Consider the following 25,989-nt stretch of genomic DNA (forward strand, 5'->3'; position numbering starts at 1 on the left):
AACAATCTCCTGCCATTTATTAATGTATTTAATGAGTCATTTCAAATGGCATTGAGGTAATTATATGGTCGTCGTTGTGAATCCCGCCTGTCAGCATGTTGCTCAGTTCAAATGGCGCAGGATAACGCGACCAGTGCAGTTCCGTAGTCATTTTAGCCTCCGCTCCAGTTCTCCACCTCCGGGTGGTGTCGGGCCTCTCGCTGCGTCATGACTGTTCGACGGCTTCATCGACCTCTGCGTCAGCTGGAGCTGCGTTCTCCTGCTCCGGGTCACCAGGAAGGACTTCTGCAACCATCTGGATGAGCTCCTCGATCTGCTCCTCTGACAACCTCTCTTCACTCTCCTCCACCATCTGAACACAAACAGAAACATGCTGGTTGTTACAAGTGGTTTCCTTTTCTTTGCCTTATTTAACACATAGCATGCTACACACAGAAACATGCCACGCCTTAACTGTGTCAATCCCTTCGTCTGCAGCAGCCAACAACACATATTCTCATCAGCGGAGTGGCAGTTTGCCAGTCGTCATGGAATTTTGGACGTTCAAATTTCCAAAATGGACGTTGAGTCCTTGAAGGGGGCATGGTATTTAAAATTCTGGATCACATTTTTTTAGTATTTTGGGAGCCTTTTAGGAAATGTTTTTATGCTTTAATATCAACACATTGTTTATCTCACTGTCTATTGCTATATTTAATATGAACTCCATTTATGCCAAATAATAATCACAGAAACATAATTGGGCCCTTACAAAGTACTATGACTAATTGGATGTAAAATATCTCATTCCAAAACTGGCAAACTCCATCAGCTGATGAAGAACATGTGATTTGATGTAAGCACCAGAACAGATACTACTTCAGGTTTGAGGATTGTTTTGTCCATAGAAAAATAAACTTCAAATCACAATTTATCTGCACATTATTTAGGTCTCAAACATTTTGACCTATTGCTATTTACTCTCCAACAGCATAACTGCATGATTTTGTAACTCTAGGTGTTGGCAGATTCAAACTAAAAAAACAGTAACTTTAAATAATCAAGAATCATAAGTTGATATCAGTAAACAAGACAGAGCGTGTTTGTGTTTACCAACCAGACCCCCTTTCTAGATCACTTTCTAGCTGTGGAAATGTGCTTTCAGATAGCTGCAGGGTATTTTTGCAAGTGGACCACCAAAGTTTATTGATGTTTCTGGTGATGGATTGGATGTCTGAAAACCCCCAAATGCTTTATGGCCTGGGTGTACGAGCAGTAAATCCCTGCTTCTGCTTTGAGTTGCATCTCCACAAGAGCATCAGTGACGCAGATTCATACATGTTAAATGTTCCTCTGATGAGCGATCTGGCAAGGAGTCCCCTTCTATAATGGGATCAGTGGAGTCATGCAGAAATTAGACACATATAGATGGTCAAAAATAAAGCATGTCCTATAGTTGTAATCTATTATTAAATTATTATTTAATGACAAGGCTGGCATTATTCTATGTTTCCCAATATCAACAAACTCCACAAAACTACCAATTTTCAAGTCACTTTCTCAATACCTCCTGTCTGCAGCGTTGAGCCCCAAGGCTCTTCATCCAACTGCGGACCGAAGAAATGGGTTACAGTTTCAAGTGACATATTAAAACGCTGGGTATCGTTGTTTTCAGAAAATGATACTCAAAGACAACAAAATAGACCAATTGTTGGGGACTATTTTTTACCAGTAGATTAATAATCATCTGATGTACTAATAAGTATTTCCAGCAGACGCTTAGGTGGGACATCGCCACCAGAGCAAAACTGAGGCTCACTAATGATAAATGGTAAATGGACATGTACTTGTAAAGTGCTTTTCTAGTCTTCCAACCACTTAAAGCTCTTTTACACTACTCGTCATCATTCACCCATTCACACACTGGTGGGAGGGGCTTAGGTTCCACCTGCACATCAGGCGTAGCGAACATTCATACACATTCACACACCGTCTGCACAGCTACGGGAGTAATTTTGGGTGAAGTGTCTTGCCCAAGTACACATCGGCATGGGCTAGCGGAGCCGGGGATCGAACGGCCGATCCTCTGATTGAAGGACAACACTGCTCTCCACTGAGCCACAGATACGTCATTATTATTATTATTATTATTAGGTTATTGTTAGTTTTGTAAAGTAGAACATCACAATAATGACAAGCAACTCTTAGCACATTACACACTGGCTCATTCGTACCACAGTAACTGTGTGAAAGAATTGTAGAAAAATACATCAGTAGGGAAAAAGAGCAAAAGAGAGGTATGGTAATGCGTAATAATAGTAATTGGTGATAAAACACTCACAAGCTGAATTTCCACTGCTGTCTGTGGCCGGTGGTTCAATAGCTGCAGTTTTTCTGCCCTGATGGGGGGAAAACATCAGTGAATATTTGATGTAAGGAACAGCACATACTGTTGTATTTGCTTATCTTCTAAATAATCAATATATATTAGGTAATCTTTAAATTCCAAATAAAACACACGAACGAGAACATTTCTGCCACTGATCTCACTGACTTTGTGAGTTTGTGAGGCATCATGGTGGTCAGGAACTCTCTGACGATCTCTGGAGTCTGCCTGCTGCTGGGAGTCTTTGACAGGTACTTCAGTGTCTGTGTGGAAATGCAGAGGAAGCTGTGGTCCCACTATTGAACACGTTTAAAACGAGTCAGTGGAGAGAGAGAAAGAGGATGTGCGTTTACCTCATACATGATGGTGTTGAGGTTCTGCTGGCCGGCACTGTTTTTGTTCTTCCCGCTGTCCTTCCTCTGTTCCTTCAGGTCTGTCAGGAGTTTGAACACCTGAGAAACACAGACAGACAAAACTGAAGCAACACTTAATTATTTGAATCTCTTGATTGGACGCAACAACAATATTTAATGTTAAACAATGAGACGCAACACATCACCTCATAGTTACTGAGCATAGCAGCATTTGCGTTTTTCCTAAAAAAGAAGAAAAGAAGTCATGATTAAGCATACATTCATTCTTGACTATTGCAAACTGTATATGACCCCAAAAGATCAAAAAGTAAATTCAGCTTCTAGGGCTTTTGAATGGATATCACAGTCACCTTCAGTTACAGTAACTGAGGTGCGTTCACTTGCAGCGCGATAAATACAAATAAAAACTTGCGCCGCAAGTATGAAAGAGCGTATGTCGGCTGATATTTTGAGCATAATTTTTTTAAACACATTATTTCAAACTCAACGTAAATGAGCATGTGAATATAACAAATGTCCATGACTTTCCCAACACTTTTGGGATTTTATTTTTTTCCCCATGACTTTTCCAGGTTTTCCATGACCGTACGAACCCTGGTTACTGAATGAAGACGAAGATGGATGATTTACCTTTGTGATTAGATCATTTGGTTAAATAAACATGACAAAAGTATTTGTCTTTTCAGTAAAGTTCACAGGAGGTTGTGATTTAGACAAGCCAAAAAAGGATGGACAATGTCCTGTTTTTGAATTATCTAAACAAATATGTATTCTAATTTATCCAGTGGGCTACATTTGGAAACAATGTAAAACTGCTTTCCTGTGTTTAATTAATCTTTAGATAGTCAAGTCATAGATTGCCAAGAACCAGAATGACGACATAAAACGCAAGAAAAAACTGTATGTAATCCCTGTTATGAGAAATCAAAATGAATTAACTGTTTTCAACACTGTTCTTAAAACTTGAAATTATATTGAATTTTTAAAAATTGTGTCAACTTGTCAAACAATAGTTCCTCCGAGTAGGCTTCTAGAGTACATTATTTAAACAATATATTTATTTACAAATACACCAACACAAAGTGTCAGTGTGCATCAGCTGCTCCAGTGTCGTCAGATCAGTGTGTACTAATGTTCTAGCTAGCCTATTCACGATCAGAGTAGATCGTTATTGTTTTAATCATTTAAAAAGTCAAAATACAATTCAGGGGTGCTGAAATAGGTCTGTGTCTCATAGCTCGATCAATAAACCAACCGGAAATTGCTACAAAGACGTCGTAACTTATTATCTTTAACCATAACAAAAAGAACATAGAGCAGTCAAATAACAAACACACTGTACACAATTCAGAGTTTAAAATTAAAAAGGAAATCCTTACACTTCCATTTCGCCAGGCACTTTGCTTTGGTCCGTTGCAAAAGTGGTCGTGTAGGAAATGTGAACCGGCTCAAAGGTTCCGCCCTTCTTCTTTATTGTTTAATGGCGGATCGCAACCAACTTTTTAAGCTGCATACCTCCACCTACTGAACCGCAGTGTGCAGAAACATGTACAGCTGTTAACCTAACTAGCCCTAACCCACCTACACCCAATGGGCCCGTGTTCCCGTTTCCCAGATGAAACGCAACAGTGTCCTGTATCAGTTCCGCCCCTCCTGCTCTGCCGCCAGCAGTCCCTCCAAGATCCACCTCCGTCCCACAAACCCTGGACCTCAATCTAAGGTTCCGCTCTGGCTTCGGCGTTGCAAAATATCTCCACCTCATGTTGGGTGCTTCTCACTGCAGAGAGGCACAAAGAAGGGAGAAGAGAGGCAGAATGTATCCAACAACAATTCAAATGGACGAATACATTTGGTGCACACCACCCAACAAAGAAACCCTGTAACAGGGCGTTAGTCATTCACAACCCACAGATTGCAATACACATTGCTGAGTAACAATACACGTAATATATATTATATATATTTAAGGTGATAGATTCCCAGTTAGTTGAACTCATTATTTGACCTTTGACTTCTAATTCACACGTTTATACTGTAGAAGAGAGCAAGGACGCATAAAAACACAATAAAAATCCAAACATAAAAGTAATCACTTTATTGAATATCGAAAAAGAATCATTAATCATTTGTTAAAACAGGTTTTTTATGACATCATATAACCAGGTAAGAAATTCTCACGTTCAAAAGAAACATTCCCAAGACAGTGGTATATGACAGAACATTACATTAAGCAGACGCTTTTATCCAAAGCGACTTACAATAAGTGCATTTCAACCTAGAGTACAAACTAAGAACAACAAGAATACAGGAAGTAACATTTCCTCAACATAGTCGAACTACCAAAGTACCATAATAAGAGCTATTTAAGTGCCACTGAAGTGCAAATCTGTGTTTTAATCCAGATAGTCGGAAAAGGTGTGTTTTCAGTCTCCGACGGAAGATGTAGAGACTTTCTGCTGTCCTGATGTCAGTGGGGAGCTCGTTCCACCACTGAGGAGCCAGGACAGCAAACCGTCTGGATTTCGAGTGATTAGCTCGAGGTGCAGGAGTCACAATTTATAATAATAAAATGAAAATCTCAAAACAGCTTGAACAAAAGATTATTTTTCTTAAAACATGAACGTCTTTCTCTAGCAGTCCAATGGAAATAGACATGGCTATTGTCGCAGCAAAACATTAACGTACCAGATGTTACGTCTTCTTAAGCTGAAATCATGAATATATCGAAAAACTTATCTTTAAAGTATTTATTCTTGCAAGAAGAGGCCGAGGTGCACAGAGCCACAACGATTCTGTGTGAGTGAGCGTTGAAGATTAAATATCACAGCGTTATGAAGACAGTTTACAGGGCTGGGGATGTTATTGGAATATTCTGCTTTGACATTCACAAACAAAGGGGGACTTATTGTAATGATAAAATACATTTGCATGTGTGTATTGATTTAAGGAACAGAGACGTGGGAATATGGGGAGGGCGAGAGACAGAGGGAGTTATCTTCTCTGTTATCGTCTCTACAGCGTCGGGGCGACTTGTGTCCGTTTCTTTTCCTTGAAGTGAACGCAGATACACACTCCCCTGAGGTCATCTGTGGGCCTGGACTCAAGGCACTCCTTGCATGTTTAAATCACGGTGTGGCACAATGTATTTTGAAGATCCTTCCCCATCTCACTCAGATATGTGACTGAGGAACTTTCTTGCAGCTTGCAAGCTAATAAACGCAAAGACAACTTTGATTTCCGTCCAGAACTCTGTTTGTTTTTCATAATGATTGAATATTTAAACTCTTCTCCCAAAAACATAGACATCTTCTACAACAGCGCACACACATGCTAATAGGTGTGAGATATAGAGTCAATAGCAACCTATAAAACAGTTGACCTATACAAGAATATAAGATATCTAAAAGAATAACTCATTTCCATTACACTATGCAAGACTAAACAAAACCAACGTTTTTACTGAACCAGACTGTTTACAGTCAGTAACTGTATCTTTGGCATTTCTGTGCTGCAACTTCATGTTACTCCTGTGATGACATATGAACCAACGCCAATATATCAAGAAGATATCGGCCGATAAGACAAAAGCAGGTTTATCAAATCTAGTTGGGCAATAGTAGACAGTACAGTCAGATTACTATGAACAAGCACAGCATCAACATTCACAAATAATATCCAGATGTATTCCCTGAACTGAACAGAGATTTAGCAATTACCAAACAAAAACTCTACAAAATGTATCAGCGAAAAACAAGCATTGTTCTCAAAACTGATTATGGTTACCTAAACCAATGAATATAATAAGTTTCAATCGATATACTACCGGTACTTGAGCACTGAACAAAAGTACCCTGATCATAGGCCTGATATCTGAAAGCAGACATGAGTCATGAAAGCCTTTGTTGCTCACTGCTGAGCCGTTTCTGTCAGCTTTGTATCTGTGACACTCAATCAGTGTCCATTGGGACAGGATCCTCTCTCTGAGACAAGAATTCAAAGAACTTCCTCAAACTCTCGTCACCTGTGACCATCGGCTGTGTTAGTGCAGTTAATATGGATTCTCTGTTTCTGCTCTCAAGCAGTTTCTTCACATTGTTGTTCACGTGTTGTTGATGTCTATAATCGCAAGCCAGGTATTCCTTCAACACGTCAAACCTGCCTCTGTCTACCATTTGGACAACGATACGCTCGATAATGATGGATGCAGCGTAGCCGAACTCTACGACACTGTGTTGTTCACCCCTTGTATTTTCGTAGGGGTATCCGCCTGAATGCATTGCAACAACATTGCAGTGCTCGTCAAAGACAGGAGAGCCGGATGAGCCAAAATAAAGACAAGTCTCGTAATGTAGAGCCTGTCTGTTCTCTTTATCGTGTTTCACACCCTCAAAGAAACGTTGCGTAATTAACTGAATGGCCTCATGGTTTGATTCTTTGAACGGAAGAACTCCCTCTGGATTTTCACGGCGATGCCTCTCGACAATCTCGCGACGTCTTTCAGTTGGAACTATGAAGCATGGATCTATCATTTTTGGAGAATCTCCAGGATGCCCAATAATGCAAATTCCTCCACTTTTGGGACATAATCCAATTCGTTTTAACAGAACATCAGGCAACTTCTGATCAGCACCGATCCTCAACAAAGCCCAGTCATGCTTGTGCCCTGACGCATCATGGGCGCATTCAAATCCAACAACTTCTTCCACTTCGACTCCTGAATCCACCTGGCCTACACTTTCATAAGAGAAATGGACTGTGAGCCTCTCAGTAAGCTGCCATGTACTCGCATTGAAAACGTTTTCAAGCACATGTCCGTTTGTGAGGACAAACTTGTCAAATAAAAGGAAGCCACTTCCTTTTGGTCTTCCATTTACTCTCACACTGCAAACAGAATTACTGAGCTCCCATCAGTTGCTTCATTGTTTTCACTTCCAGGCATCTCTGAGCGTTCTTTCCGTACTCCACACGGAGATGCTTGATAGGAGTAAACCCAGATACCTGAATTTTTTTTCTCTTCACAAAATCTTGAAACTGTGAATTTAGGTAACTCCGCATCATTTTGGAATGAGTTATTTCACATAAATGTAAATCTGGTGCCTCCTTACCATCTAGCACCACTGTCTTTTTTGGTGTGTCGACATTCACTGCCTCAGTTGTGCTAGACTGCTCTAGAGGAGCATCCTCCAAACTGCTAGGCTGACTGTTTGGTGGACTGTCCCTATTCAGCAGTATGATCTTGAAGGTTTCACCATGAAGATCATCAACGAGAGTGGACATTTCAGTGTTTACTTGAGTGCTCTTGTTGGAAAGTGCACAGTTCTTTGTGAATAGTTCTTCCTGTAAACGACCATCTCTTTTCAGAGCCTGCTTCACCGTTTCCCCTTTGTATGCATACACAGTAAATTCGTCAATGTACTTTTTTAGGGCTGGGTTTCTCATAATCTTAGTTTGCAGACTTTCACCTCCGCTTGTCATTAAATGAAACATCACAAGCTCACTAGGTGGCCCCTTTCTCTGGCAACGATCAGAACCAGTAACAATTTGCTTCGGCTTGTCAACAGCTGTAAGAAACTTGATAGTCAGCCGTTCATCTTTTCCGATTAAGCTGCATGGAAAGTGTGAACTGATAGCTTTCCCATCTCTGACAATAACGAGCTCTTTGTTTTTGTTTTTGCCAACAATTTTCCTGAACTGTGGACTCGTCTTCAGCAAGTTCTCAACAGTTCTTGCTTTATTGCAGGTAATTGTTGTGGCTTCCTTCTCCCAGCACCACACGAAAGTATGAGTTTCATGTGGCTCCTCTTCCTAGGAATGAAACACAATTAAATATAATTTCATTTAATTACAGAAACAAATGTTGTATTCTGTTATAGCAAAACTTTTAAAGCATCCATCCATTGACTTTACCCATTTATTTAGAGAGCCGTGAGGGACTGGAGCCGATCCCTCTGGACTTTGGACGAGAGGCGGTGTACAACCTGAGGTCTCCAGTTTAACACAGGGCTGACGAATAGAGACAGACACAACTTAAACCGTGTTATATCATGTCAAAAACAGACTAAATAATTAGTTTGAATCATTTAACAAAAACCAAGATGTGCCACAAAAGTGAGATAAAAATGAAGAAAAATAAGCATCTGTGTATATTATCCAACACAGATAGAAAATAAAATATGACAAACCTCTGCAGCAGTGTGTACATCAGGGGGTTGTCCGCTTTCCCCATTCGGGTCGTCTGTTTCTTCCTTGAGATAACAGATGTAAATGTCATCAATAATAGCAATGCATTACAAAAGGCATGCGTTAAAACTTTTGCCATGATGTTACTTTTTCATGGATTTCCTTTGAAAGACATACACAGCTAGATGCAATTGTCAAACCCATGTAAATCAGTATGGACTCGGGAGAATTACCGGGACAACTTTGTCCATTTGTCCATTATTTGTGGTCTTCAAAGGTTGATCGAGGGGAGGTTCCATTTGTTCTTGTTTTTCTGGCTGAGTTTTAATGACACAGAAAAGGTGATTTAGTATCTTACCAACAAGAAAAGGTTATACAAATTATTAACAGTTACAGTATACATGGAATCCTCATTGTCAATATGATGTGCATTGTGATTTACTAAAAACACAGCAATAAAACCACACACGTAAGATGGCCTTTAGTCTTTTCATGCATGTTTGGGTGTGGCATGACACCATTTTATGAAACCTATCCAACCGGTATTTGTCTTTTACACAAAACGAAACTTAAGAGACGAAACGGAAGCTTATGTGCATCATATTAAAGGAATGTATAACTATCAACCAAATTAATAACAATACATATGCCGAAAATAATATTAGTGTGACATGTTCCATGCAGTCACCCGTAGGTTTCCCCCCAAAGCACCAAGGACTAGCCAACACCGAGGTTCTGTTTGGTAACATGCTGTATTTACCGCAGACTGTGCCACTGCTCTGCATCTCCCCTCCAGCTTATATAGCTGAGGGCTAATCACACACCGATTGGCTTCAGCCAGCAGCTGAGGCCAATTAGACACATAATCATATCGTAAACTCTGATGTTGAACAATTTAAATTGTCATGATTCCTTATCACATACTTGTATAATCAGCAACTCATATCTAAGCAACCAATACCACAGATAAAGTGTTTTGTCACTACTTTAGACTAATGCAGTGGTTCTCAAACCTGTCGCGCCCCACTTCGGAGGAAGAAAGATGGCCACGCCCCACCGCCCCTACAAAATTGTCCATGATGAATTTTTATAGAAATATCGGTGTAAATAACCCCTCAAAATGTTTGTTTTGCGTTGATTGCCTTATTTTGTATCTGCTTTATTGGTTTTGATGTATGCCTTTTTATACTGTATTGTTTTAATGATTTTGTATGTTTTAATCTACTTCCGGTTTGAGCTAAATTTGACTTTTATTTTGAAATGTTAAAAGGAAGCGCACCTTTATTTTATGTTAATATACAAACTTGACGGTACGGCTAAATGTTACGGACAGATGCGCATTTTATTAAAAGTTTGATAGTTTTAATGGACCCGTATGAGGCTAACGCTCTTACGGTGGTGACAAGGAGGTTATAATTCAAGAGTTTTGGTTCATGATTATACAACGAAATAAAGAAGTTCACCAGCAGTAAAGTCTCACGCCGATTGATATACGGGGATCCGTTACAATCGGAAAGGCTCTCCCACCCACGACCTGACTACCACCTTCAACAACTCCGTGTTGGCCCCTACCAGTGGCGTCCGGATGTTTTTTAATTAGCCCCGAATGTTAATAAAAAAAAATTACAAAATAAAGATTTGGCACACAAGTGGTTAACACCTCCAGGTCGCACGTGACGTCATTCACCCAAAGCAGCGGAGTCAGACTGGCAGCAGGCGCACGTAACAGCAAGCTGCTGTCTGAGAGTGTTTCTATGTCTACAAATTTCGCTGCTTCACTCTTCTGGGCTAAGCCCAGCGCCGCCGCTCCCATAACGCGCATCGCTCTGCCGTGATACGCGCCGACACATCCGCGCACACAGGTGAGCACACTCACTAGAAAAACTCACTAGCACCCCCCCATCCCGTCGACAACGCTCGCGGTGGGTCACTTTCCTATCTAAGCTGCACTGGCTAAACCCCAGATGTATCCAAATCCTAGAGACGCCCCTGGCCCCTACCCTGACTGCCAGGAACCTCGGGGTGATACTCGACAGTCAACTCTCCCCGACGGCCAACATCACTGCGACAACGCATTCCTGTAGGTACATGCTGCACAACATCAGGAGAATACGTCCTATTCTTACTCGGCACAGGTTCTGGTCCAGGCTCTGGTCATTTCCCACCTAGACTACTGTAACTCCCTCCTGGCAGGTCTACCTGCTAAGGCCATCCGACCTCTGCAGCTCATCCAGAATGCTGCCGCTCGACTTGTCTTCAGCCTCCCAAAATTCACCCACACCACTCCGCTCTCGTCACTGGTTACCGGTGGCTGCCCACATCCGCTTCAAAACATTGGTTATTTCGTACCGTGCTGCGATTGGTTCGGGCCCTGTCTACATCCGGGATATGGTCAAACCTTACACCCCAGCACGTTCACTCCGCTCGGCAACAACCAATCGACTTGTGACTCCTGCAGTTCAAGCTAATCGCTCGACAAAATCAATATTGTTTCCCGTCCTGGCTCCTCAGTGGTGGAATGAGCTCCCCACTGACATCAGGAAGTCTCTACATCTTCCACCAGAAACTAAAAACACATCTTTTCAGACTATATCTGGATTAAAACACAGTTTAGCACTTCAGTGGCACTTTTGTAGTTCGACTTTCTTGAAGAAATGTTTTGTTTTGCGACTCCTCCATCTGTGCTTTTTCAAATAATAGAATTACTTTGCAATCACTTTAAATTAAACCAGATTACTCCAGACAAAAACAAATTAATTGTTTTCAGTTACTTTATTAGAATACAATTACAGTTCTATCTGTGCAAAAGAGAACTACTATTTGGCAAAGATTAGTTTATTGTGGCTGCAATTAACCTGTTTTGCACTGAATACGTTCAAGATAATAATAAAGTGCAACCTGTGAAAAACTAAAATATTGGTCAATAAAGAGTTTTACACTGCATGGGATGTCTTCAGGACTGCTACCAAGAGTCTGGATGATTACACAGAGGATGTAACCTCATAAATCAGCTGCTGTGAGGACAGCTGTGTTCCAACCAGCACCAGGGTGAGTTACAACAATGACAAACCCTGGTTCAAAGCAAAACTCAGGAAGCTAAGGCGGCAAAAGAACCAGGCATTTAGTAGTGGGGACAAGGACGTGTACACAGAGTCAAAATACAGGTGTAGCAGGGCAGGGAGGGACGCTCAACGACTGTACACTAGCAGCTCTCAGCAAGTGGCTCTGCCTCTGTGTGGAGAGGGCTCAGACAGATCACCAACTACAAGCCCCAAACCCCAAACCCCCCACTCCATGAATGACCTCCGCCTGGCAGACGACTGAACGAGTTCTACTGTAGATTGGGAAGACAATGGGGCAGTCCTGACGCCATCCCCCTCAGCCCCAGACCACCGGCCCCCCTCCCATCAGGGAGCTCATACCTCTGTACCACCCATCCCAACGACCCTCTCTATTCAAGAGAGACGTTAATAGGGTTTTCTAAAAGCAGAACCCCCGAAAAGCAGCGGGCCCGGGCTCTGTCTCCCCCTCCACCCTGAAGCAGTGCTGACCAGCTGTCTCCGGTGTCAGACATCTTCAACACCTCCCTGGAGACATGCCATGTTCCAGCCTACTTAAAGGCCTCCACCATCATCCCCATCCCCCTGCACCTCCAGTCACCTGTCTGTCAAGCTCCTGAAGTTTGCGGACAACACCACCCACATTGGACTCATATCTGATGGGGATGAGTCCGCCTACAGGTAGGAGACGGGCCATCTGGTGACCTGGTGCAGCTAGAACCCCCTGGAGCTCAACGCTCTCAAGACGGTGGAGATGGTTGTGGACTTCAGAACGAACGCAGCCCCACCAGCCCCCCTCAGCCTGTGTGACTGCTCCAATGACGCTGTGGAGTCCTTCCGCTTCCTGGGCTCCATCATCACCCGGGACCTCAAGTGGGAGCTGGCCATCAGCTTAACCATCAAGAAGGTTCAGCAGAGGATGGTCCATCAGGACCAAGATCTCATGCCACTCCGACAGCTTCTTCCCGTCGGCAGTTGGGCTCATTAAAAGAGCCCGGGTCCCCCACTGTCATTCCCAGGACCATTTCCTTCTGGTCACTCCCATGCACACCACTTAATTCTTTACTTAAATACACTAGTCACCTTTAACTGACTTTAAAAGTTCTGAAAACCTGCCTGTCTCTGCACTTCATCATATATATATATTAGGGCTGTCAATCGATTAAAAAAAAAACCTAATTAATCGCACATTTTGAAATTCATTAATCGCGATTAAAAGTTATTCTAAAGACTAAATCTACTAAATGAACGAGTAATCACTTCAGACAGCGTGTATTTAGATAGATAGATATATACTTTATTAATCCCCAAGGGGAAATTTGTTGTAACAGTTTTAGACACTTGTTTAATTGTATTCTTTTTTAAAGACAAAACTTTACACAGCTGTGTTTTCAAAGGTGCCAGCGAGGTATTTAATATTGTGGATGATAAATTGTTTCTTCAGTGAAACATCCAGATTAGTAAGAAAAGGTGTATTTGAGACCCCATTGGTCCTGTCATCTTTAACATTGAACAGCAGAACCAGTGGCCTTGGTAAACTGACTGACATGCAAATATGTCATGTTAATACTCTGGAGGCTGGGGGCATTTTATACATTTTACAACAAAAAATTAAATTCACCTTTTAAAGGCTTTTGCATTGTGACTAGGGCTGCAACTAACGATTATTTTGATAATCGATTAATCTGTTGATTATTTTATCGATTAATCGATTTATCGGATAAAAAAACAAAAACACTGTAATTTTCAACCCTTTATTCAAAACAGGGTCCGTACGGTCATGGAAAACCTGGAAAAGTCATGGAATTTTTAAATGGCTATTAGCAGGCCAAGCAAAGTAATTGAAAAAAATAAAATCCCCAAATGTTTGGAAAAGTACCGTATTTTTTGCACTATAGGGCGCACTTACAAGCCTTTAATTTTCTCAAAAAACGACAGTGCGCTTTATAATCCGAAGCGCCGTATATATGGATTAATTCTGGTTTTGCTTACTGACCTCTAAGCGATTTTGTGTGGTACAAGGCGCTCACGGCGCTAAGTCAAAATGTTTTAGTACGACTTTGGTAAACTACAAAGCCGCACCGCTTGCAGCATTACGGCTACCGTAGCCAGGAGCGTCGCGGAGTAATACATACTGTGCTTCACCATAATATTACAGTGTGTGTATGGCACCTGTCAAAAGACACGCTTACGACGCGGACTTCAAACTCAAGGCTATCAGTCACGCAGTAGAACATGGGAATAGAGCAGCTGCGAGAGAATTCAACATCAATGAATCAATGGTACGGAAGTGGAGGAAGCAAGAAGATGACCTGCGCCAAGTAAAGAAGACCACAGAGTTTCCGCGGGAACAAAGCGAGATGGCCACAGTTAGAGGACAAAATTGAACAGTGGGTTATTGAACAGAGAGCAGCAGGTAGAAGCGTCTCTACAGTCTCTATTCGACTGAAGGCAACAGCGTTAGCACGGGACATGAATATCAATGACTTTCGAGGCGGTCCTTCTTGGTGCTTTCGTTTTATGAAAAGACGTAATCTCTCTATCCGCACACGAACTACCGTCTCGCAGCAACTGCCAAAAGATTACGAAGAAAAGTTGGTCATTTTCCGCGCATACTGCAAAAACAAGATCACTGAAAAGAAGATCCAGCTTTTTTTTCCGCTTAATGCGCCTTATAGTCCGGTGCGCTTTATATATGAAAAAAGATCGAAAATAGACCATTCATTGACAGTGCGCCTTATAATCTAGTGCGCCCTATAGTGCAAAAAATACGGTAATGCAAATTTGTTTTATTCAAATGTTAATTTACACGGTATATATACGGTATGCTTTGGAATTCTCATTGTTATTTTAAATACTACATCCTCTCACTTGTTCATGTATACACAGTTTTCATTAAATGTTTAATCATGGAAATTTGGTTTAAAGTCATGGAAAGGTCCTGGAGACCCACTGGTCAGCATGAACCCTGTTCACTGGTCATGTGGATGAACCCGTCACAAACAGACTGACGGTTTACTCTCCTGAGTTGGCTATTTATGGGTTAAACGCCTAATACGGTGAGGAGGCGTGGCTTATCTCCGTTGCCTTTCTCCATGGAAAAATATTTTCAGCCATCCGCCACGGAATAAATAACCATGTTCTCTACGTTATACTCTTGTGGAAATGCCACACACGTCGTGACATGTAGCGCCCTGGTGTCTGGGTTCATAACGTCACTGGTAGGCGCACTTAGCTCCGTGAATGTCTCCGACTACGTGAAGGACTTCTGCATCCAGCGCCACGTGAGCAGCAGCAGCCAATTAGATTCATCAACAGCGGAGCAGCTCAGCGCTGATTGGCTCTCAACGCAGCGCCCGTCTCTCCCTCCACTCTTGTTTCTCCTGCGCCGCTCTGCGCTCAAATCTACTTTGTTTACACTCCGTGACTTATTGAGCGCCGTAATAATCGCGCGACACAACGAATCGATAATGAAATTCGTTGCCAACTATTTTAATAATCGATTTTTATCGATTCGTTGTTGCAGCCCTAATTGTGACACATCCCAGTGTTTCCCCCACCATTATATCAGGGTGAGACCCCGCCCCCCTGTAATTTTCTCTATAGCAACAGATTACAGCAGAAGTAATGTAAGGTTATTTTCTTCAAGACGTCTTTGTTCTTTTATTAAACTAAACGTCTGTTATTGATCGTCTCTATAGCAGCATGTCACTCTTTCTCTAGTGTCGCATTAACATTTCTCGGCTCTGTCCCGCGCGCCGCAGAGCTCCATACCGGCGTGTCTGCGCGCGCATCGGGGCAAAAAAAAGAGAAGAAAAGTCACCTGCACCTTCCGCCCAGTGTTGCCAGGTCCGCGGTTTTCCCGTGGAATTGGGCTACTTTTGAAGTGTTGCCGCGGGTTGAATTTCTTGTCCGCTGGTTCGGGTAGACCTATTTTGCATGCAAATTACATGAATATCTTTAAATAAAAATCCATATTTTAAATGAAATAATTTATTTCTACCCAAATCCTACCAAACTGACTCCAGATCAGCACGTACACACATGGACATGGGACACGCCCACATACACACACGCACCTAAAGCTCTCGCCGCTCTCAGTCTCCCGTGACCCGCTCGATCCCAACTCTGGTCTGGTAGTTAGTGTAGCTAGCTACACTGGAGAAACATGCCACCCGGTAAGTGGGCTAAATACGGGAAGAAATATACGAAAGAATGGGAAAGTGAAAACGGAATTAAAGAATGGATAGAACGTGTGGCTGGGGATGATACCAAAGCTTTTTGTCGGTACTGCAAAACCGAGATTCGTGCGCACCACAGTGATCTCCAAAACCACAGCAAAACGGGGAAACACATTCAAAATGCTGCTCCGTTCTCCAGTTGTCGAGTTACATTGTTTGAACTATAAGTATATGATAAAAATATAGTGAAGCAACATAAGGTGTTTCAGTTGAAATAAGGTATTGCATTAACTACAGTAAATGCATATGAAGTAAAAACAGTACATTCATGTTGTCCAGGCAGGGAGGAAGAGAGAAAAGAGAAGAGAAAGCCTCAAGACAAAGCAACAGGTTAGTTTGTCCGTCAGTGAATTGGTCTACACCAGGGCTATTCAACTTCAGTAGCAAGTGGGCCGAATAAGAAAATCACGGGGGGTGTGAGGGCCGCACAGGATTGTTGACGGGGGGGGGGGGGTGCTAGTGCTAGTGAGAGTCGCGCGCGAGCCGAGAAGGATTGTTGACCGGGGGGGGGGGGGGGGTGTGCTAGTGAGAGTCACGCGGGCCAGTTAAACTCAAGCGGGCCGCTAGTTGAATAGGCCTGGTCTACACCTTCACAGAGCTATATTTTATTTATGATAATATACTGTATCTAATTACACAAGGCCATTTTAGGACCTAGGTGAAATAACTGTTTAGGGAAAACTGCTTTTAATGCTGGCATACTAACCATTTGTTGTTACTTTGTAGATATTACAATACATTTGGAAATGATAGCAATGTTGTTGGACTTTAAAAGCAGTGTATATGGTTTGGCACAGGCATATTTTGAGTTCTGATATTGGGCTTGTTTTTTGGGCTTGTTTTATTGGCCATTGGGCTTGTTTGGGCTGGTTTTGTCACACAGACCTGGCAACCCTGCTTCCGCCCCACGTCACCGACACGTCACCCGATGTTTCTGTGAATATCGAGGAGCAGACGGGAGGAAGGAGGCGGACTGCCGCGGTTTGACACTCAGGAGTGCAACAACTTCAACGCACACCGGAAGTAAACAAAGTTGCGTTAAAATATTTTAGTGCGTTAATCACGGCCAAATTAATCGCATAGATTAACGCGTTAACGCTGACAGCCCTAATATATATATATAAGGTGTTTCCCCTACCATTATAACTCACTATAAATCTCCGCCCGCCACCCTGTAATTTTCGTCTACCAACTATTGAAGTCACCCCCCTGTCAACACTTCTCGGCTCGCGCGGCAGAGCGATGCGCGCCGGCATCGGCGCTCTGCCGTGATGCGCGCAGGCGCACACGGGTGAGCGCACTCTCACCAGCACCCCCTCTTAATTCTTATCTGTGTTGATGTCATTGATTGCTGTTAATGTTGTCTGTCGCACAACACGCCATGAATCCTTGTATGTGGAAACATAAATGGCTCAGATTCATATCATTTAAAAACAACAAGAACGGGTAACCCTTGCAAAACGAGTGCAGATATGTGTGAGTCATCTCGTTTTATCATTATTATACGCTGCAATGAGCTTTCCACTACTGTGACGACCCTCCCCCGCTGCAGCTGGGTACCTGGCCTAAAAGGGCTTCCTGGTGGGAGGAGCTACCAGAGGGCATAAAAGGCGGTACCAAGGGGAGTGTCATCCTCTCTCTCGCACCCACACTCAGCAGGGCCTGCTGCACCAGCCTCGTCTTGTGCTTCTTGTAGTGTTTGGTTGGTACAATAAATAGGTTTCGTTTGAAAGATCAATGTGTGGCCTCCCTTTTTGTTACCAGTCGTGAGCCAGGTGGTAACAAATGGGGGCTCATCCGGGATCATTTGAAGGTATTTTTGTTAAAGGGAGTTTTCCACACAGATCTTTTGGGTCGAGTATGTTTCGCTGTAGTGGTCCAGGTGAGAGTAATTTGGAACCCTTTTCCTGGTAGGCATAAGCAATGAGTGGCACCAGCTGTCTCATTGATCCTTTATTTTGTTTGTTTGTTATTTTTGTGCAGCAAGTGGTGAGAGCAGTTGCTCGGGGGCACTTCCATGACTGTCTAGGTGATTTTCAGCTTGCGGAAAGTTAACCGGGTTACTGGGCTTTGTGCTTAATTCATCTTGACTCTAGCCTGCATGAAGACTAGGGATGAGGTAGGAAGTTAGACCTGGTTAGGCAGTTAGTCAGGGGAGTTGGGTTCCTTATTTACAGCAGCCTGTTGGAAATTTTGGTTGGTGGAAAAGCTTTGTTGAGGTCGAGTTGTTAAAATGGCTTCCATTGAAGATTTTGTGCTGTCTCCCAATGAGGGTTTGCTGAATTCTTTCAAAAAAGAGATCTTGAAATTAGCGGACCACTTTAGTATTGAGCTTTCTAAAAAGTTCAGTAAAGTTGAGATGTTGTTCACCTTGAAGGGTCACTTGTTGGAGAAAAAAAGTGTTGCTTGGTGTGAGTGAGCCAGGTCAAGTCTCCAAAGTGGCTGGTGGAGTTGGTTTAACATTTGAGCAGCAAAGGCAACTCTTGCAAGAGGAACATAGGAATTCTATGGAGCTTGAAAGAACAAGGCAAGATGCACGTCTCCAGGAAGCTAAAATTGCACATTCTCAGGTGAGACAACAGTTGGAGTTGGAGCGATACAAGCTGGAGCTTATGAGTGAAGGTAAGCTTAAGACTGATTCACACAAGGGAGAGCTATTGTCATTTGATGTTTCTGTTAGCTTGAGGTTGGTTCCTAACTTCACTGAAAGGGACCCTGACATTTTCTTTATATTGTTCGAACGTTTAGCAGATGCTCGGAATTGATCAGATGCTGAGCGTACCCTCTTGCTGCAGTGTGTGCTTACTGGCAAGGCCCAGGAGGCTTTTTCAGCCATGAGTGTTACTGACAGTGGTAGCTACCAGTTGGTCAAAACTATTGTACTCAGGAATTATGGACTGGTACCAGAAGCTTATCGGCAGCATTTCAGGTCACACAAAAAAGAAAAAGCAGTCTCACGTTGAGTTTGGGCGTGACCTAACTCCTCATTTTAGTCGCTGGTGTGCTGCGTCACAGGTCGATACTAAGGAGGACCTTGAGGAGTTGATCTTGCTTGAACAGTTCAAGAATTCTCTGCCTGGCCGTATAGTTACCTACATTCAGGAAAGGGAAGTCAGCAAGGTTACAGATGCGGCTAGATTAGCAGATGAGTTTGTCTTGACGCAAAGGATTTTTTGGTGAGAGCCGGGGTTGTGGAGAACTTGGATTCTGAGAGAGTATGGGGGGAGTTAACTCCAGTACGCCTTGGCCCGAAGGGGCAAATACGTTTTCAGTTAAAGCAGACCCGGGGTTACGGGGAACAATGGACCCCAATCATGTCTGTAATTATTGTTTTGGCAAGGGTCACTCGCGAAATGAGTGTCTTGGCGTTGAAAAAAAAGTTAAAGCCGGGATTCTTGCCACCAAAACCGTCTGGTGCAGCTGTGTCTTTGCGTGGCGATGAAAGAGATCGTGCCATTGCTGCTGTGCGGGCACACACGAAGCCTTCTTCATTTGAATCAGTGGTTGAGGATCCAGGGTTGGATCAGGAGCTGACAGGCTCAACTACTGACATAGGGCCGGTATTTAAAAACTTGTAATCCAGATCAAGCCCTCCACCAACTTGCACCCCCTTATCTCTCTGAACTCCTCTCCCCCTACAAACCTCAACGGTCCCTCAGATCCACCTCGGCTGGTTTACTCTCCACCCCCACGTCCAAACGCCTCAACTTTGGGGACAGAGCATTCTCCAGGGCAGCTCCCAAGCTCTGGAACTCACTCCCCATTCTCACCAGAGACTCTGATTCCCTCATCACATTCCAGTCCCGCCTCAAAACACATCTTTTCTCATCTGCCTACCCGTAGCCCCCTCCTTCCTCCTACCCATCAGTCCATGTGCATGTATGTGATGGTGACTGTATGTCGCGTATTGTCGTTCGTCTCCTGTCTGTCTCTCACCATTCCCCCCCCCCCCCCCGACTATGTGAAAGCGTCTTTGAGACTTCTATAAATCCAATAAATTATTATTACTCGCAAGGCATTCATATTGGTTTCTCTTTCCAGATGTTTGTGGAAAGAGAAGACAGCCGGTTAACAGAGCTGCTCCAAATGACATAACCGTTTGAGCTTTGGCTATGAAAATTAAATGTGTGTACTGAATGCATGTTAATAAATACATTTGACTGGTTGACGTTTGTTTTTTTAACTTCCGTTTTTCACAGTGTTTGCTGAAAAAGAAAGGAACGTGCAAAGAAAATTAACATTGATCAACCAGGAGTGAAGTGTAGCTATTTACATGTAATCTCCCTCAAATCCACCTGAGGTGGGATCAGGGTAATCCTGATTTGTGATCAAATTAATCGGTTGTGATTAAAGGCTTGGGTGGGCTGCAGAAGAATTTCAAATTGGGCCGCGGCATTCTTGAGTTTGGGAACCGCTGGGCTAATATATTGACTTTTGTGGATAAAAGATACATTTATGCTATGCTATGTTTGAATACATGTATTATTTAGCTCATTGCAGAATTGTAACCATACAGAAGAGGGTTAAATACTTCGGGCCGACTCGCCCGCACAATGGAGAAGTACTGACGGTTTCGAAAGAACGCTCTCTTTTCCACTTCCGTTTTTTACGCTTAAACCGCTCATGACAGGAAGTGGACTCATGATCGCCGCTCTCGAACAGGCGTGCTGTTCTAACCGCCAAAGAACAAGTGACCCACGAAGAAGGAAGCGTGGACGTGAGCCAGTGTGGGTGGAGATACCCAGTGCTCCAACCAGGCCGCTCTGTTCTAAACTTAACTCCGCCTGCAGCTTTGACTTTAACCAAGAGGCTCCCTTCAGGAGAACCTATTAAAACCGCTGCGCACTATTGATTAAGCGCCTTTTTTCCTAGTTTTGTCTGCTCCCCACGAGCTGACGTTGAATTAGGCCCGTGCACATTTAACTGCCGGACAACCTTTCAGTTACTGAATAAACTCTATTGCTTGAATTGAGCTTAACGCCTCGAACTCATACGTTTTAGGATATTTCTCGCTCAACACAATTAGAGATGCACCGATCAGGTTTTTTGATGCCAATCACCGATCACTGAAATCAGTATCTGCCGATCCGATAAAACCGATCACGGTGTTGATTGAAGCATTCTACTTATTGTGGAGCATTATTGCCTAGGAATATGAGGAAATACATATATAAAGCACCTCAAACAAAGAAGATTTCTTTTCTTTCTTGGCCTTTTTCTCCAGGGGTCCTTTGATCTTATCTTTCTCTTGGTTTCTCTTGCGCCTCCTCAGCTGCTCCTGAAGTCGTCGCCGGCGCTCCTTCCTCAGCTCTATGTTGCTCATCGAAGAGGGCAAACTTTTTTCTGCAACCACAACGATACACATTACTGGCAGTTTTACAGTCGCTAGTTGTGATGAGTGGCCTAATTAAGTGTCATTTCTACACCATAAGCTGTTTGGCTTTCCCCTTAATGAGATCCATTCATCTCCAGTATGGAGAATACGGCAACATTAGCCTAAGACGCTGGTTAACTGTATGATTTAATATTAATCAGGGTTTTTCCTAGGTCAAAATGGGTCTTCGGTGCTCCCCAAAAAAAAAATGTGCGCGTGCAGCGCGCACGGTCTCTATTGCTATATCACCGGAATTAGCAAGCATCTATGTCTTTTTTTCTTTCTTCCCCCCATAAGTAATGGAGGCAATGCTTGAGGAAATCATTTTGCTAAAATAGATAGGCTAATAGATTGACAATTAGAGATGCACCGATCAGGTTTTTGGGTGCCGATCACTGATCACTGAAATCAGTATCTGCCGATCCGATAATACCGATCACGGTGTTGATTGAAGCATTACATTTATTGTGTAGCATTATTGCCTAGGACTATGAGGAAATACATATATAAAGCAACTCGAACATTAAAGAAATTACCGATTTCTTTAAACATTTAGGACTTTTACTTTGAAAAATGTCCTAATTGATACATTAAAATTGTTTGATTGCTATTGTAGGGGATTTCAGATATGTATGGAACACGTCTGCATTATTCATTTCCTGGAACTCTTGGGGAAATCTATATACAGGACTTTTTTTAACATACAAAAGTCTGACTTATTTTTATAAACTCTTCCTTGGTACAGTAAAAATGTTTTAAAGTTAGCATATTTTAAGCTAAATCTCAGAAACGATCTCTAAAGATACAAAATCAGTTCATTGTTTCCTTGTATATGTTATGGTGCGTTCACACCGGACGCGTCGAAAAAATTCTCGACGAGTCTGACGCAGCAGGCTCGACGCGCATCGAAAAAAGGGTGTTCACACCAGACGCGTCGGACGCGTAGTAATAATGCGAGGAAGGACCGACAGAGTACTTCCACTTTTAGTGGACTGAGCTGCACTCCCACTGCGCTTCTCGCTGCTCTCTCTCTCTTCTCTCTTTGATACGTGTCTCTGAGACTTTTCCACCTACCTCCTCTGCCATGAAACACATATGCCGGTGGTTGGTTGATAGTAAAGTACAACAAATAGCGAGAATAAAAGCAAATACATACATTCAAAATTTACCAGGTAGTCCCACGGCTTCTCCGACCTTCCACGCTTTATCTTTATAGCTCCGGTTTCGGTAAGCATAAAGAGTTGTATCGTAAAGTTCGGGGTGCCCACAGACGGCGATAATAATCTTGTCCTCCATTTTTTTCAACCGGCAGGACGATGACGAGCGGAGCTGCTCAACGCTGATTGGCTGACGCAACTATGACTCACGCGTCTTTGCTGCCAGAGTTGGGAAATTTCAACTCGCGCGTCGAGGAGCTGCGTCTGTTCGCGCTGTTCGCTGAGTTCGCCCCGCGACAAACGCGTCTGACGCGCTGCTCGCTGGAAAATACGCAGCTTCGACGCAGCTTTGCATTGACTTAACATGTAATCTCGACGCGCGTCAATATTTTGACGCGTCCGGTGTGAACACACCATGGACGCGTCAAAATGTTGTGGGCACCCCGAACTTTACGATACAACTCTTTATGCTTACCGAAACCGGAGCGATAAAGATAAAGCGTGGAACAAGGTCGGAGAAGCCGTGGGACTACCTGGTAAGTTTTGAATGTATGTATTTGCTTTTATTCTCGCTATTTGTTGTACTTTACTATCAACCAACCGCCGGCATATGTGTTTCATGGCAGAGGAGATCTGCCGCCGTAGGTGGAAAAGTCTCAGACACGTATCAAAGAGAGAAGAAGAGAGAAGCGCAGTGGGAGTGCAGCTCAGTCCACTAAAAAGTGGAAGTACTCTGCGGTCCTGTCGTTCCTCGATCCATTTATTACTCCGCCGCCGACACGTCTGGTGTGAACACCCTTTTTTCGACGCGCGTCGAGCCTGCTGCGTCAGACGCGTCGAGAATTTTTTCGAGTCCGGTGTGAACGCACCATTAGAGTCTCGCCCCCTCCCCCTCTCTCTTTTTTTCTGTGTACTTTCTTTGTAATATGCTCTCCATAAAGGTCTTGAAAAAAGAATCTCTTTTAGGGGGGAAATGTTTTCCATATAATTATTAGAGGAAATTATGGGGAGTAATATCAGGGGCACATTATATTTCTTAGAGGCAGTTTTGCATTTTGCCCTCGTGTTTTTCTGACGCTGACTGCAACTTTCCCACAAACAAGGTATCCGATAATATTCGGTTTACAGAATTTGTATCTTAAATTTTACAACAACGTAGATTATTAAGATCCAGTACGAGAAGATTACAATATATATTTAGTTAGAACTTACCAAAAAACTGGTGTAATCAAACAGTCGGTTTGGACGTGCTCCTCCTTCGACGGAAAGCCACTGAATCAAGGTTGCCGCTCTTGGCGCTCGAATTTCAATGAAAACTATGGTGGCCGACTGGGTCATGTGGGCCGCATCCGCGGATTCTCGGTCATGTGAGCCGCCGCTTTAAGGTGACTAACTTTCATTTTCACTCGAATATTATTTCATATAATGTACAAAATAATTGTTGCTTTTTACTATAATGTTTTTGACTTTTGAAAGTGGAGGAATTATTGCTGGAAGATGGGTCTATATCCGTGCCTATTAGGCCGCAAGGTGAACATCGAAAAGTCCTTTAGAAAATGAATCCCGCTCCACAGTCGCGCATCTACACAATCGTTAGCTCATAAAAAAGAACGAGTTGTGCTAACCTACCAAAAAAAAGTTCGTCTCTGAATTGGCCGTCGATTCTCGATGCGACTATGTTTTATGCCGAACTAGTTTCTTCAGAGCGTAATATGATCTTGGTCACGAGTGGTGGCACGGTTCGACACGTGATCGGTCTACACCAATGAGGGAGCTGCTTTTTGTCAACAGAATGGCAAAATGGCGTCCTCGAGCAGTACGGAAGACGAAGAAAATACACCGGAATATATTAATAAATCAAAAAACAAACATTGTTTGATGCATATTACTTCAGTCAAGCACGAGGAGGTACATTATTTCACCACTACACGATGGAATACATACAGGACAAGCCTACAAACGTGGCTTGGGTTGGACGGTGAGTCTCGGGACGTGGCTGAGAACTTCAAACACTGTGTTGATGTGGAGTTTGACAATATTCCCGAGGATGCTGGCTTCCATCACACGTGCTACCGTAGATTTACGGACAAAAAATCCATGGCAAAGGTGGAAAGAAGGAGAAGTTCGTCAACCGAGCAGGCAAACGACAAAGGGATCCTCTGTCAAAGGCTGAAACATTAACAGCAGGTAAACACACACACACACACACACACACACACACACACTGTGGTTGAGTGACTGAAAGGTACAATTATGTGTGAGATATGTCAACAAACTCATTGAGCTATCCTTTTTGTTTTGTTAAGGCCAATTGCAGAAAGCTGCCGAGTTGAAGGAGGACCAAAGTATTCGTTTGCATATAAAAGACAAAGACTGTGTGGCTCTGGAGGTGCAGTACCACAAAGGCTGTTATAATCAGTACACCAGGTTTTTGATGAGGCCTGAAAAACCAGAGAAAGACCAGTAAGTTATTTATTATATTGCATTTCAAGGAGCTACTAACTTAACATTGCATAAGTAAACATTCAATCCGCATTCTGTTGTATGTGCACACAATCACAACACATATTGGTTTATTTCCTTCTCATTCATATGTGTTCTAGGAATGAGCCCACGTTTGATGTCATATATAAGATATTCTGTGAAAGGGTCATTCGCCAAAGGCTGCTTGTCAACCAAGAGGTGCTGAGAATGGGCCAGCTGAGGAAGGCCTTCATTGAACTGGTGAAAGCAAATGAAGGTCTTGATGCTTCAAACTACAGGGAACTGCAATGCATTTTTCTCTCACGTCTTATGATTTGTCATGTGCAAGTCCAGCTTTACACAACATGTGTGTGACAGGCCTGAGAAACTGTTTTTAATTCTTGCTGTTTGCACAAACATGTACCAGTTGGCAACAAGGAGAAGTGTGTGCGTGCGTGATGTTGTGTGCCTTTCTTGGGCATCTTTGGTGTTAAATGTGCTGTATGGCAGATAGGTTCTAGCCTGTAATGTCTTGTACCACCGGCACCACTCTCTGCTTTTCATGATACTCCTGTGACTCTTAATTGTCACTGTTTTGTTGTGTTGCGAACAGGATATGTTGAAGAAGAGGCTGGCTCGTGATTTCCCCCAGCTGGTGTTTCACATCCCCACCAAGCGCAACATCTGCGAGCTGGTTTTTGCAGAGACCCTGTCAACCATTGACATTACCAAGGTGTCATCAGCTCTCGGAACCAGTGTGTGTTCAGCCTTGATCG

The 25,989-nt window shown here is 43.1% G+C and overlaps 3 protein-coding genes across 10 annotated transcripts in view; 1 reads left to right on the forward strand and 2 right to left on the reverse strand.

The window, feature by feature from the left end:
- On the reverse strand, positions 1-4,456 carry LOC130192023 (DNA-directed RNA polymerase III subunit RPC9-like). Of its 2 annotated transcripts, XM_056411853.1 has the most exons (7): positions 4,119-4,456; positions 2,925-2,961; positions 2,719-2,817; positions 2,534-2,628; positions 2,321-2,378; positions 1,547-1,586; positions 252-373 (listed from the first exon to the last, which is right to left on the reverse strand). In XM_056411853.1, exons 1-7 carry the CDS (start codon positions 4,124-4,126, stop codon positions 336-338), a joined length of 375 nt encoding a protein of 124 aa, XP_056267828.1. In that variant the 5' UTR covers positions 4,127-4,456; the 3' UTR covers positions 252-335. The 2 variants fall into 2 exon arrangements, with proteins under 2 accessions (XP_056267827.1, XP_056267828.1); XM_056411852.1 differs by lacking the exon at positions 1,547-1,586 and having other exon boundaries at positions 1-352; positions 4,119-4,392.
- Positions 4,435-24,937, reverse strand: LOC130192012 (serine protease FAM111A-like). Of its 7 annotated transcripts, none has more exons than XM_056411835.1 (7): positions 22,750-22,973; positions 21,399-21,562; positions 15,808-15,908; positions 9,153-9,236; positions 8,922-8,984; positions 8,647-8,742; positions 4,820-8,544 (listed from the first exon to the last, which is right to left on the reverse strand). In XM_056411835.1, the coding sequence occupies exons 4-7, from the start codon at positions 9,216-9,218 to the stop codon at positions 7,633-7,635; spliced, it is 1,137 nt and encodes a 378-aa protein (XP_056267810.1). In that variant the 5' UTR covers positions 9,219-9,236; positions 15,808-15,908; positions 21,399-21,562; positions 22,750-22,973; the 3' UTR covers positions 4,820-7,632. The 7 variants fall into 7 exon arrangements, with proteins under 7 accessions (XP_056267811.1, XP_056267810.1, XP_056267809.1 ...); XM_056411834.1 differs by having other exon boundaries at positions 15,802-15,908; XM_056411836.1 differs by lacking the exons at positions 4,820-8,544; positions 15,808-15,908 and adding an exon at positions 4,435-4,516 and having other exon boundaries at positions 22,763-22,997.
- LOC130192011 (argininosuccinate lyase-like) overlaps positions 23,130-25,989 on the forward strand; it is a 10,276-nt gene continuing 7,416 nt past the window's right edge. Inside the window, exon 1 of the mRNA XM_056411826.1 lies at positions 23,130-23,286. Within this exon, the coding sequence (XP_056267801.1) occupies positions 23,218-23,286 (69 nt within the window). The 5' untranslated portion in view covers positions 23,130-23,217. The remainder of the gene's footprint in view (positions 23,287-25,989) is intronic.

This window comes from Pseudoliparis swirei, chromosome 3, assembly GCF_029220125.1.
Source record: "Pseudoliparis swirei isolate HS2019 ecotype Mariana Trench chromosome 3, NWPU_hadal_v1, whole genome shotgun sequence".
Taxonomy (NCBI): domain Eukaryota; kingdom Metazoa; phylum Chordata; class Actinopteri; order Perciformes; family Liparidae; genus Pseudoliparis; species Pseudoliparis swirei.